This window comes from Phoxinus phoxinus (genome assembly GCF_949152265.1).
Source record: "Phoxinus phoxinus genome assembly, chromosome: 4".
Classification (NCBI taxonomy): Eukaryota; Metazoa; Chordata; class Actinopteri; order Cypriniformes; family Leuciscidae; genus Phoxinus; species Phoxinus phoxinus.
The window spans coordinates 17,531,033-17,545,572 of NC_136879.1; the positions used below are offsets into that span (position 1 = coordinate 17,531,033).

The window sequence follows — 14,540 nt, forward strand, 5'->3', positions numbered from 1 at the left end:
TATGATGTTTCACAGGTCATTTTGAAATGTACCTTTTTGTACCTTCTACTCTGATGGATTTGGCTCTTGGGCTTGCGCTGAGGTGAAAGTCTTCAACCTTTGCCTATGGTCTCAAGCTTCTCCAAAGATTGATCAGGACATCATGTATACCAGTTTTACTAGGAATATTTGCCTTTTTTCAAAGGAAAGCCACCCACCAGCAACCTTCTGTGCAAGCCGAGGCATTACTGTACTCGACACACTCAACAGGAAAACACAGGACAACATCTCTACAGGCAAGTTTATGGTGGACAAGTCATTCAAATGAGGTAAATACTTTGTCATAGTTATATGGTCTAGGGGGTTAAATGTTGATGCAAACGTGATTTTAACAAGTACTTACACTTTTTAAGGTGGTTCATCCACATGTTGTAACCACTATACAAAGATGCTAAAATTAGCATGGACTGAAAATTCAGTAGTGTAAATGACTTGCAAAACTTCAACCTGCCGTCTTTACCTTCGTCTTCTCACTCAAGTTTGTGAGGGAAAACTACCCTCATGCCTTCATCTCAACTATCCTCGTTTACAGAAATCTCCGGAATGCATTACACTGTAAGAACTGCCTGTAAACTTGACGCCATAGGTATCAGTCATGGCTGTTTGGGTCTCTCTTCTCTGTACAGTATGTATCATAAGTCTTCCGGTTGCTCTAACCCAGATAAACTGCATTCACATGGACACTACTGAGGGCATTTGACCCACTTTGTAGAGACTTGGCTGCATAATATTAAACTGAAAGGTTTGCGAAAGTACTACAGAACATAACGTTAGCATTTTACCTTAGCAATGCGCTATCATGAGTACCTCACTTCTTGAAATGAAAACGCAGGCCTCTACAGAGATTTCTTGTTTATTACAATACATTCAGGGTCTCAAAGCCATGGTCTCAATACAGGAATTTCTCTAGTCGTGAATAAGAACCTGAAAGTATTCAAACTGCACCTGTGTTTATCTTCCCAGAATGTCCTATAACAACTGTCCAGTTTATTAGGTGGATCATTTGAACGTATATACACACTTGCATTCTTGCTGACGTTGAGGTAAAAGTCTGGATTCAATCTTTGGGAACAGTAGAAAGGAGTTAGGAAGTCATATTGTTGATGAATGTTCCATTATTTGATGTCTTTATGGGAAAATATACACGTTTTATTTTATGTCCAAGTGTACTTAGTAGTGCAGCTATTAGTGATTACATTTTTATGAGTTGCTCAAATGACCATGATTGATTTTTTATAAGAACATGAAATCATTAGTTTACGTTGTTCAGCCTTAACATTTGTGCAAACAGAGAGCAAAAATGGCTGTTGCCATTGCAAACCATGATGGCTGATGTTATACCATTGTACTGGTGAATTTATTTCCTGCTCATTCTCAGAGAATCATTACCTCCCGTCTCAGTCAGAGATCTAGCTCAGGTTAGGAAGGTGCGTTACAAATGTCATTTCACAGTACATAATAATGTAAACTGAATGTACTGTATCTACAGTATATAATGTAAACTAAATGATACATTTGAAGGTTGGTGTCAATGTAATATCAGACTTGTAAATGTATTCAGCAATTAAATTAAAAGCTCTGAATGAAATATTGAAATATCAAACCAACTACCTGTCTGCCGAGGAAAATGCTACTCTGTCAAGTTTTCTTTGGATGTGCGCTTGGATTATTTTCATCTCTGCTTTTGACATATAAATGAAAGGAAATCTTCAATTAACCAGGTTGTGAAATGCACTGAGTTTTGTTTTTGTTTTTTTCTGTGTGTGTCCCATGGACATGATTATGGAATTTCTGAATGTTTCTTTGTATTCTTAAAGGAATAGTTCAGCCGAAAATTAACATTTACTCACTCTCAAACTCGTGTTATTTTTGTCCACAAAACGAGTTTTGAAGAATCTTACCCTTGTGGAAAAGAAGTGCACTTAATAGTATTGAATGTGCGCTTGTAGTGTACTTAAAAAAAAAAAAAAAAAAAAAAAAAGTAATTCGGTACTGGCAGAAAATTTACAATAATAAAATAAAAAGCTACTTAAGTGTACTTTGAGTGCTTTTTAATAAACTATATTTATTAGCACACTTACGTGCACTTTTATTTATTTTACTTTAAAGTACATTTTAAATAATTTAAAATACATATTAAAGTACATACTTGATTATAACGAACTGTAGTGTGTTATTCAATATTACATTTAAAGTTAATATATTTCAAAATAAATTGAGTTAAACTTTATTTTAAGGTGTCTGTATAATTATACATTTAAGTACGGAGTAATAATAATGAACGACATGTACTTACTATAGGGTTAGGATGAATGTTTGGTTTAATTGTATGTAATTATGCATAATTTATAGTTATTACAACAGTAAATATATGTAGCATGTATAACAATGGCACTGTCAAATAAAGTTTTACTTGAAATTGTCTTAATTGCAACTTCATATGAATTACAAGTATTACCAATTATTTTACATTTTAGTTTATCATAAAGAGTTTTAGCTTGTCAGTTTATTCGGCAGTAAAATCCAGCCATATTTCAAAGACAATAGAATTATGAAATTATATATACAGATGTACTGTACTTGAGTCCTATTTAACTGAAAAGCTATTATGCATTTTCATTTAATTGCAAATAACACGCAATTAACTGTCTGAAAACATATCATTCAGTTCACTCTTAAGTATATTCATTTAAAGTATGTTTTTTTCCATAAGGACTTTTTATGCTAAGGTGTACTTCTTTTTCATAAGGCAATGTAGCGTTTTTCCATACAACAACATTTCATAGTTCATCATAAAAACCAACATAAACATCATCAAATGTAATAATACATATAACTAGTGTGGTACGTTCCAAGTTTTCTAAATTCATACTATGAACTGGCATTGTATGGGCGAAAGCTGCATGAAGACTTCAACATTCTTACGAGTTTGATACAATATAAAAGCTCGTTCACACCAAGAGCGATAACAATAACTATATTAGCGTCCACACCAATGAACAATATTGTTCGGTTTATTCTAAGTGCGCGCTGCAGTTTTGTCCTCTGTCACTTCAAATGCTCGAGCTCTTTAAAGCAGGGTGGATTCTGATTGGCTGTCATTGTTTTTATCATTCATCAGCTGGAAAAATGGTTCTGAAAGTGATTCCAATATTGTTTCTCTGTCGTTATCGTTATAGTTTTGGTGTAGAATATTTTATTCTTTTATATTTAGAAAGATTTTTAGAACTATATCTTTATTGTTATCATTATAATTATCGTCCTTGGTGTGAATGGACCTCAAGGGTGAATAAATAACTAAAAATGTTTGTTTTGATGAACTATTCCTTTAAATGGTATTAAAAACAACAACTGTCAGTTATTAAATATTTAAGGGAGGATTGTACCATGATTGTGTTAATGAAATGTCCTCTTGTTTTGTTTTTGTTTTTTTCTCTTCTCCTAATTTGTGTTGTACAGCTTATATGAGCTTTATGTGTGATCTATGTTACTACACGCTATTGGAAAAGCATGTCTTAACGCTGTGATATGCAGTCATTTGTTTGATTCAAACCTTGTTAGTGTAGCTAATCACTGTTGCGATGCATTCAAAACTTTTTTTTGATGATTATGTTGCACTTTATTGCACTTTGGGTTTAAATATTAAAAGATCATGTAAAAGCTTCCTGTTTCTACTTTTAAATTAGTTGAAACTATATTTCATAACTATATTTCACCAGTTAATTTAATGGATAATGGCTGCAATGTTTCTCACTGAATTCTCTTTCACCGTCACCATATTTCCATATATTACATTACACAAGCACATAATCTAAGAACATAATCTGGACTCATCCATTTTTTTTAGACATGAAATGCTGAATGATATCAATGGGCAAGGGGAAGATAATGGTGGAGTTTCTTTCTGCTGCGATTGTGTTCAGAGTCTGGAGGTATCGCAGCTGAAGAGCCGATGGAGACTCGGACATCACCAGAGACGCTTCCTTCAGGGCCCGCGAGGCGTTCATCTCTCCCTCAGCTGCAATCACCTGCACACACACACACACACACAACAATAATACACTTCAGCCGCTTGTGTCATATGATGAGCTGTCTCGGCTATAGTATTTGCTATAGCTTAATATTTCTCTAAATTATCACTGAAGGCCCTTAGAGTATTGAGATCTCAAGACAAACAGCTTAACTTAAGGGGAAAGTGTGTATTTTTTGTCATTTAAAATTAATTTATCATATTCCAGTTTATGAGGGGATACAAAATAGGGCCTGAAAAAAAAAATCAAAGAGGTGCTTTTATTTTCAGTCACACTTCATATTAGGTGCCGTTAATTATATGTACGTTCAATACCTATAAGACTATAGATAACACATGTTATTTAACTACAAGTTAAATGTTTTATCAAATTTATTTAACTACAAATTCCCACATTTACTGCTAATGAGTTTGAGACATGGTTGTGTTTAAGTCTAGGGTTAGGCTTATGATTTTAGGGGGTTGAGTTGTGGTTACGTTTGGGGGTAAAGTTAACCGTGTAACTACACATGTTAGTTAAATGTAATTGCAATGCACCAACATGTAAGTTTAACTTGACTTTCAAAAGTCAATTAATTTGTGCCAGCTTGTTGACAAGCCAAACATGTCAGTCTCTGGGTAACATGTAGCCTGATTTATTTAAGTAAAAATAAACATTAAGTTGAAATAAACATAATTCCGTACAATAAGTATAATGAACAACACAAAAGTATTTTGACAGTCAAACATAGTTCCCCCCTCACACACGTTATCACGTCAGTTAAAAACTGAGGCACACAGTCAAAAACATCGACACAATCTCTTCACTGAATAGGCCTACTTCCCAGCTAAGAAATAAATAATTAATACCTAACAATCCGTCTGTTTTCAAATTCACATTATTTGAATATCACGACATTGATGTCTGTCAAAAAATAACGCGCACAATACACGGTCGTGTTTACAAGAAGCAGAGGTCCAGCGACTACACGCTTTTCCTGGAAACCCCACACTTTTCAATGCGTCATCGCTTTCCGAGAAGAGGGAGAAAATGGCAGCTTGATCGAGCGGCTGTTACATGCTGTCTGTCAGAGACCATAACATGCATAATACATAACTGACTCTGATTTGGGAAATGAACAGGTGATTTTAATTAAATGTAGTGTGATCACTTCTTGTTTAAATCATTAATGCAATTATCGGAGTTTGATCAAATGTATGTAATAATTTACTTCTATAATATGGTGAGTGCATAGTAGTTTTTGGAAAATCTGTTAGGAAACAATCATCACCTTTAAGGTTTATTTATTATGTATGCTGCCATTGTGTTCGGTGTGGATTGCATGTATTTGCTAAGACAATGCACTGCAACAAAACAAGGCTTCTTCTTTTGCCATGTGTTGTTGAAACGAAATATTCACTGTGCGCACTATTGTGTGATATCTTCGTTTCGCTTATTTGTACATCCCACATTCAATGTTGGGCCCTTTATTTGGGCAGTATTGAGCTGACTTTCATAATGAAATGTATGTATTAGAGTTGGTCTCACCTTGGCACGGGCTTCTCGAGTTGCTTCAGCCTCTGCAGCCATGGCTCTCTGGAGCTGGAGCGGCAGTTTAACGTCCTTTATCTCCACCCGCTCCACTTTAATGCCCCACACGCCAGTGGCCTCATCCAAGGCAATCTGTCATCAAGATGTTACAAAGCTTTCAGGATCTGTGAGTATGATACCCTTCTCAGGGGGCAGATGCTTGGGTTTAGCTTTAAAGCTGAAGCATGAGTTTAACAGCAAAGCAATAATCCTGGGTGTGTCCAAAATGGCTCCTTATACCCGTGTACACGGCACTATTTGCTACTTTTTATTTAGTCGACATGAAACGGAAGTTGTGATAGTTTTCTTCCCTATTGTGACGTATATCTGAGAGAAACGACTTCTCGAACAAGAACAAATGTAGGACGGGACTTGATTTTTTCCATGGGGAATTGGTTGGATGGTTGCGGTTTGCTATTGGTGGATCTCACGTGAGTGTCGGGTGTCCTCGCCCTCACGCCAGTAAACACATCCTCAGAGAAGAGAGATCTTGTACCTGCATGCTAGATGAGATGCCCTCTCGGTCAGACAGCAGCTCAGACAGGTTCTTTGTGCCCAGGACATTTCTCAGGGTGGTCTGTGCCAACAGCCGTGTTGCGTGGTCTGCATTCGACACGTTGACCACGGAACAGATCGGGTCAAAGACACGAAAGTACACCACACCGTCCACACTCACGGTCACGGAGTCCTTCGTCAGGAACTGGTCTCACATAAACACATAAAGATGCTCATCTGAATATCTAAATCATGTTGATTTAACAAACTTTATTTGGCAAACTTTGGGTTGTTATGAGGGCTACACGCCTGTACCCAGTGTTGGGGTGATGGATTACAAGTAACGCGAGTTACGTAATCAGATTACTTTTTAATTTACCACAAAATATCTGAGTTTCTTTTTTCAAACAAGTAATGAAAAGTAATTTATTGACTGACAGCTCTCCTGTCCTCATGTTGAGAGAAATCGTAACTGCAGAGACGTTGTGTGTGAACATGGTGATTATTGCATTTACTCATCTCACTTGCTCCAAACAGATTTAGTATTCCTCAAAATGAATAAAATCAGTGAAATGCAGACTCAGAATATTTCTGAAAGCTGCAATAATTAAATATGTTAAATTACACAAGTATTATGTATTTAATCTCACTTTATTATCCAATGTCTTTGCTGCTTTACCTTCGATGATCCAATTCAAGCATACAGTACTAATAAGCAAAGATGACTTTAGTTAAACATCACATTTTCGTAAAAATTTTTGTTAGTAACACTCTTTTTAAGTAAGAGTGTTGAACCAGAGCCCATCTACGGAGAGCCTGGCCACTCCCTATTAAGTCCTATTGTACCGCATTTTGGTTGTAGTTCCACCAGAGTTCCACTGGGGGAGATTGCCCATGAGTGCAAAATGAATGGGAGTCTATGGAGCTAGACGGCTAAATTTGTCTCTTTCACTCGATTGGCGTTGAGAAATCTCAGATTTGATTGTAGGTTTTGCAAGTTCAACATGGGTTACAAGCCGAAAGTTGAATGAACGAGTACTTATGTCCTTTCGATTTCTTACAGGTTGAGTTGTTGTTACCCATAACACGCTAGCATTCTGCTAATGAACGCTGATTGGTCAGTGAAGGACTGATTACGACCAGAGATAATGAGCTTGACAGAGAGCTTGATGGCATCGTCGTGGCATCCGAAGCGAGACCAGAATGTCTTCAAGCAATAACTCTTCTAGCACGTGTGTTTACCGGTGTCAGCTGTGCTGGCGATGCCTCTAGAGAAAAGAAAGTGCAGAGCCCGAAAGCACCACAGTGACTGAAGTATTGCCGTAAAGCAGTATCTCTGGTCGTACGATGTGTATGACGTCATGGACATTTTAAAAGACTTTTTAAAGCAAATAAGTGACTCTAAAAAAATCGAACACCCTAAAATCTCCTTTCGAATACAACATTCAAATTACTAGACGAAAAAATTATATCCTGAGAAAAGTGGATTTTGAGGGGTATAGCTCCATAGACCTCCATTCATTCTGCACTCGTCCTGTGAGAGCCCTCATATGAACCAGAGTGGAACTGCAACCAGTTCAGAAGCCGGAAGTTTACTGAGAGTGCCAGTTCTCCCCATATTAGACATTCTCTGGTTGAACGTTCTTCTGTTGTGTTCGATTCTTCTGTGATCCAAAATGGCAGCACAGCTGAAAGGTTTGTTTGAGCGGCGCCCTCTCCTGGGCAGGAGTCAATTTACATTTCCTTCAGCCTGAATAGAACTTCACTTTTTTTATTGTTATTAAAAAACAAACAAGCAAGTCCAGCCCAGGTGGGAAAAAAAAGTAACGCAAAAGTAGCGTAACCATTTCCATTTCCATTCTTTCCATAAAAAAGAATTAGCTACTTTTTTTACTTTTTAAAGAAACTTTCCCCAACGCTTTCTCTAAATAAGGGTCCCTCTATCAGAATAAATATGTTAGTTAAAATATATTAACTAAACGTATAAAAAATTATTCCTTCGTTGAAATAAAGCATGATTTAAAATGTCAACAGTTTCTAAATAATCACTTACTGCGCCTTTAAAAAAAAAACGAAATATTGCCTAAAATAACTGGAAAAAGAAAATACTTAACAAAAACAAACTAAAATACATATATAGGTCTATACTGTATACAGTATGTATACTTACCTCTTGAGCAGGAATATCAAATGTCACAGTTCTCAAGTCCACCTTCCTGAATGTATCAGTACATGGCAGCACAAAGAAAATTCCTATAAAAGAAATGTATAAACAAAATATTCAAATGTAGAAAAATTCTATATTTTAAAAATGATGATCAGGGATGGTCTTTATTAATATACAGTAGTGTGAAAAAGAAAGTGCACCCTCTTTGAATTCTATTGTTTTAAATATTAGGGCACAATAAAAAAATAATCTGGTCCATAGCTGGGGCCTATACCATGATGGTAGTTGAATGAATAAACTCAGGGTTACAGGATTAGTTTCAAGTTGACGAAACCGCACTACCCCATGGATCACCCCTCTTGATCCACAGCCACCTTGATAATTTTCCGAAGCTTCTGTGATGTTCTTGGTGGCTCTTCTTTCCTACAACCCTCTAATACCATGGAGACTGAGTGTCCGATGTAGAGACTGTCCTGCAAAGCCTGTGCCGCCTACCTCAATGGGCTTGCAGCGGGCCCTCCACCCATGGCCTCCTCATTCCTCTGCCAATTCGAGATACTTGGCCTTCTTGCGCTCATGGGCCTCCTCTATCCGGTCTTCCCAAGGGACAGTAAGTTCCAACATGGGCACTTGCTTGGAACAGTCAGATGCTAAGACCAAATCTGGCCTGAGTGTCGTCCTTGCAATGTTTTCCGGAAACTTTAGCTGCTTCCCTAGGTCAACCTTTAGTTGCCAATCACGAGCTGAGGCTAGCATCCCAGTTGAGGCCCTGGGGTCCACCTGAGGTTTCTCTCCTGCTCTGACAAAGGTGATGTTGTGCCTTACTGGGAGTTGATGTTTGCTCTTTTGGATTGTGATGCAGATAATGTCAGCTACTGCCTTCAGCACCTGGTTATGGCACCACCTTTACCTCACCTCTCCCAAGGCTTTCAGGCAGCAGCTTAAAGGAACACACCGACTTTTAGGGACTTTAGCTTATTCACCGTATCCCCCAGAGTTAGATAAGTCCATACATACCCTTCTCATCTCTGTGCCTGCCGTAACTCTGTCTGACGCACCCACCGCTAGCCTAGCTTAGCACAAAGACTGGAGTAGCAGTGCTTCGCCTTCTGAGAATATAGTTCCCAGTATGTATACGAGTAGAAGATGGCTGTGTCTCATGTGACCTTTTTATTTGTATACGCTGTGACCATACAAATAACAACATGTAAATAGGAAAATGTTGGTCACTTATTGGGAGCAGTATGCTAGCTGGAGCCGTTTACCTCCAGTCTTTGTGCTAAGCTAGGCTAGCGGTGGGTGCGTCAGACAGAGTTACGGCACGCGCGGAGATGAGAAGGGTATGTGTGGACTTATCTAACTCTGGGGGATACGGTGAACAAGCTTAAGTCCCAAAAAGTCGAAGTGTTCCTTTAAGATGTGAACCTATTGCCAGGCACAGTGAGCATGCTGGGGTATTAGCTAAACCCCAGCAATTTAGGTTGGCTAGGCTTGGAAGGACATCATACACTGACTGGATTTAGAAACTTGAGACTAGCTAGTTCTGTCTTCCCAAGTTCTGCCCAGGTGATCTTACCGTGCAGTTGCATGATCCAAAGTAGTCCAAGCTTCCTGCTTGCGGAAGAGGGAAGAAGATCTCCCTCCTGGGAAGATTGGCATTGAAGTCTGTTTTCCACTTGTGAATAATCTTCCTCACTGTGGAATTATGGACTTCAAACTGTTTGGAAATGGCCTTATAACCTTTCCCAGATTGATGGGCAGCAACAATCGCTTCTCTAAGATCATTGCTGATGTCTTTCCTCCTTGGCATTGTGTTAACACACACTTGAATGCTTTAGACCAGCAAACTGTCAAAACGTCAGCCTTTATGAGGTAGTCACACTTGCTGATGATCAATTAGCAGTGCCTGACTGCTACTTACCCTCTTAATTCCTATGGAAACAGTAAGGTGTAGTTTTTCACACATGGCTTCTCCATTTTGGCCTAGTTTTTGTTAAATAAATAATGACATGTTGTAAAATGTCATGCGTTGTTGTTCTTCTGAGGTTGTTTTTACCTCATTTTAAGACCTGCTAAAGAATAAATGATTTTTTATTAAGCCCTGATACGTAAAACCATGGATTTCAAAGAGGGTGTACTTTCTTTTTCACATGAATATATTATTTAACAATTTTGATTAATCTTATGTGTTCCTTTGATTAACAGGATCCAGGTGTTAAATGGATTCCAATAAACTGAAATTGAAAATGAAAATCTTTTTCATACCAGGTCCTTTTGGTTTCTTGTCCACAATACGACCTAATCGAAAAATCACGGCCCTTTCATACTCCTTCACAATCTAAGAGTGAGCCAATGAGTACATTGTACATACAATCAGTCATAATTTACATAGACGATAATTATTGTGTTGAACAAGACACAATGATTGTATATAGAAAATCTTCTTAAAAACACATCTTACCTTGATGCACATAAAAATGGTAACAGGAAGCAATCCAATGGTGATAATGATGGCGATAAAGATAATGAACCAGCCGAAGCATCCCAGCGAGGGCGGTTTATCATCTGAAAGACATGAAGCCAACATTTTGTGGGACTTTTTTTGTGGTTGTGGGAGATCATTTAGAAATCAGCTCAGCTGCAATGATAATGATCTTCCCTGAAATCACAATCAACCCTGTTACAACTTTTCCCCAATCAGCCAATCAATCAATCAATAAATCAAATCAAATTTAGACACTTTTCTACAGCACGATAGAAATACAAGTAATGAATTATATTCAATGTTTTGTTCAATTGCATTTGTCAGCTCAGTCTTCAGTCCTGTTACTCAAGTAAAAAAATTAAAAAGTTTAATAATATTTCTTTCAAACTAGCTAACCCTTGCTAAGTGATCTTAAATGTGACTAAATGTGCAACCCTATTACTAATAACAGTTATTTTGTTGTTTTGTGTTTGATTTTCACCGCAATTTGGAGGTGAAGGTCCTACATCACTATAACTGTTTAACATATCCTGGTATAACTGAAACACATCAATTAAATGTATGACAAAACACATTTAAACTTTATTAAAGAAGCCTCTTGAAAGTTTACTTGCAAATATGATACATGCAAACCAGACATGGAGATAATGCCCTGATATTGGGATATTACATTTCATTTAACCCTGGATTACATGTCAGGTAAACATATCAAATTCCACAGAGACACTGCTACTGACTCGCAGTGTGCTCACGATCACGCATACAACACGTATTAGCATCACTGTCCTTCTGAACTTAGTCATGTACAATTGATGGTCACATTATTGCCATGGTGGATTATTGTACAATAAATATAAACCCTATTTTCATGTTAATGGCATTGTGAATTATTAAAATCACAGTTTTAAAAAAAGTTTAAAAAGGAACGTTTTATTTAATATTGTTTCAGTATTTTAAAGATTTTTTTTTTTTTGTCATTGTAAATTGAATTGTAAACAGGCATACCTTGTATTATATGTCTGCCATGCTCAGTCTCCCGGTCTTGAACTCTGATTACGGTGGTCATGTTGAGGAGCGACACTAGTGTTAGATGTGTTATGGCAGATGGCAGGTAACAGAAGCTTTTAACGTACAGTATACTCACCTTCCCGTGAGGGTGTGTCCTGCTTCCCGCTAGACCACAATACTGGAGGAGGGGAGCATTCAGACTTATTTGATATCACTGTGAATACCATGAACCTGAATATTGTGTGGTGCAAAATTATATCTTATTTGTTCAGGTATATTTATTAAATATTGACTTAGCTGTAGTGTGAACTTTATAATTCAAAGATTTCTGCACCATCACAAGGAAGGAAATATGAGATGTGTAATCACATAACATACCATCATATATGAAAAATGCTGATATATGACCAATATCATAATTTTTTTGCTGTAATTCTTGGTTAAAGTGTTCATGAGATATTTTATATTAATATGTTCCCCGAGGTTCACTTATAATGTTAATAAAGTTTTTTTTGCACAAAAAACAAATCAGCCCGCCAAAATGGGTAGGGTCGACTGCCTACACATGTCTGCGCTGGATGCCATATTATCCGAATCTTTTGACTGAGGAGCGGCAAGCGTTGAATCATGAGTGACTGAGCATTGTAGCATGGCCTGCCATGCATTGATCGTTCCAGTTATCTCCAGTTATCCAGTAATTTTAATAACCAAAACCTTCCCTTTCGATGCGGTTCACTCACATTTCCGCTGACGAAAGGTGGACGGCAAGAACCAGCCGGCCGCTGCACATATGTCACCAATGGACACCCCACTTGACCACAACCAGGAGGAGGCCGTTCCCCTGGTGGAGTGGGCCTTCACTCTGATCGGACACCGCAAGCCCAAGGAACTATAGGCCAGTGCTATTGCTTCCACTATCCAACGAGACAGTCTCTGCTTTTTGGAGTTGGGACTGCTGGACTGCCCAATATATACTCTGAGGACCCAGACTGGGCAGAGTAGATGTAATGACTGCTCACCCTTCGAAGCAGGAAGAGCAGAGAGCATTATGACCTGAGCTCTGAACAATGTGGAGAGTATCTTAGGTACGTAGCCTCACCTTGTTTTAAGGACGACTTTACTGTCATTGGATCCAAAATAAGACTGCAGGTCACTCTTAAGCGTAAGTGGGTAGAGTCCAGTCATCAGAAGCGGCTTGGGCACCCTAAGGACTGCGGATAGATCCCAGCGTGGAACAGTAAGAAAAAGAGCCGGATTTAGCCTTCTGGCTCCCCGAAGGTACTTCACAATTAGGTCATTCCTTCCAACTGATGGCAGGCAATAGGGGCGTGGCGAACCATAATGGCTACCACACACACGTTGAGCATAGCATTGAATTCGTCCACCATCTAGAAGCTCTTGCAGAAATTACAGCATTGGCACAATGCCACAAGATGGGGGATCTATGTTCCGGACCGAGTACCAGTCAGAAAAGACAGTTAAGGATATTTAGGTGCCTAGTAGTGGATGCCCTTGCCTCAGAGATAGTGTTCATGATGTTCTGGGAGAGGCGTGAAGGCTCCCTTCGAAGGGCCACAGATGAAGGCTCCACAACTCGGTTTGGGGATGCCAGATCATCCCTTCCGCTTGGGAAAGGAGGTCCTTCCTGTTGCCAAGAGCGGCACCATCCTCAGAAGCCAACACTGGTTCTGCCAGAGCGGAGCCACTAGCAGGACCGAGCGTCTGTTCTCCATAATTTGGCTGATGACCTGAGGGAGCAGAGCTACCGGATGGAAGGCATACAGGCGTGAACGGGGCCAACACATCCTGATCCTTCAAGAAGAACGTTGGGGAGTGGGAGATGTCTTTCAAGGAAAAGAGGTCTACTTCCACTCGCCGAAGATACTCCAAATCATCTGTACCGTCTGGGGGTGGTCACCCTTCCCCGGAGACAGCATGTCCATTCCCTTGTTCAGAGAGCCATGGCCTCACTGGGCGGAGGTTGTGCTGAGCCCATAGGAAGAGGCGACTCACCAGCCTGTTCAGCAGGCATGACCCGAGTCCCCGCTGGTGATCTATGAAGGCCACCACTGTCATGTTGTCCGATTGGACCAGGAAGACTGCCATCATCTATAGGCAGTTGATGTGCCAGTTAAGCAATGGGCCCGTCCATGAGCCAAATGCTGGCCTGTCGTCGCACAGGGCACCCCGACCCGATTTGGAGGCGTCCGTCACGAACACCTTCCTTCTGGAAACCGACCCCAGATCCACACCTGACTGGTACGTGATTTCCAGGTGACCAGGGATTTGACGCAATCGTGGGTGACCCTGAATTTGAGGTGTCCCATATGCCATGCATGGGGTGGGACGCAGGCTTTTAGCCAGTAATGGAGTGGCCATCACAGCATTATTCTTAATTAATGTTAACATCCATATTTACTAATACATTATTAAAATTAAAAGTTGTATTTGTTAACATTAGTTAATGCACCGTGAACTAACACGCAAAAAAAAAAAAGTTATATTTGTATTAACTAATGTTAACAAAGATGAACTAATACTGTAACAAATGTATTGCTCATTGTTAGTTAATTAGTTAATACATTAACTACATTAATATTAATTAGAGCTGGGCAATGAATTATCTTGATGAATCGCATCCAAAACTATTTTGTGTATAAAAATTCACACACATGCATGTATTTAAGAATTTTGTAAAATTTATTTATCAAATATTTATATATAATATAAATTATGTATCAATATA

At 38.8% G+C, this 14,540-nt stretch overlaps 1 protein-coding gene across 1 annotated transcript; it reads right to left on the reverse strand.

Moving 5' to 3' along the window:
• Nucleotides 1-3,852: 3,852 nt before the first annotated feature.
• On the reverse strand, nucleotides 3,853-11,857 carry stoml3a (stomatin (EPB72)-like 3a). Its single transcript, XM_079611282.1, has 7 exons — nucleotides 11,792-11,857; nucleotides 10,763-10,866; nucleotides 10,567-10,639; nucleotides 8,305-8,387; nucleotides 6,136-6,339; nucleotides 5,598-5,732; nucleotides 3,853-4,067 (listed from the first exon to the last, which is right to left on the reverse strand). Exons 1-7 carry the CDS (start codon nucleotides 11,850-11,852, stop codon nucleotides 3,870-3,872), a joined length of 858 nt encoding a protein of 285 aa, XP_079467408.1. The 5' UTR covers nucleotides 11,853-11,857; the 3' UTR covers nucleotides 3,853-3,869.
• Between the last annotated feature and the right edge of the window lie 2,683 nt (nucleotides 11,858-14,540).

What these genes read in the sequence shown, in the direction of transcription:
- stoml3a (XM_079611282.1), bottom strand. Translation starts at nt 11,852, where the DNA reads ATGACCACCGTAATCAGAGTTCAAGACCGGGAGACTGAGCATGGCAGA. An exon ending in CAAGAAACCAAAAGGACCTG is followed by an intron (nt 8,388 to 10,566) that starts GTATGAAAAAGA and finishes TTTCTTTTATAG; the next exon opens with GAATTTTCTTTGTGCTGCCA. An exon ending in GCATCTCATCTAGCATGCAG is followed by an intron (nt 5,733 to 6,135) that starts GTACAAGATCTC and finishes TCTTGATGACAG; the next exon opens with ATTGCCTTGGATGAGGCCAC.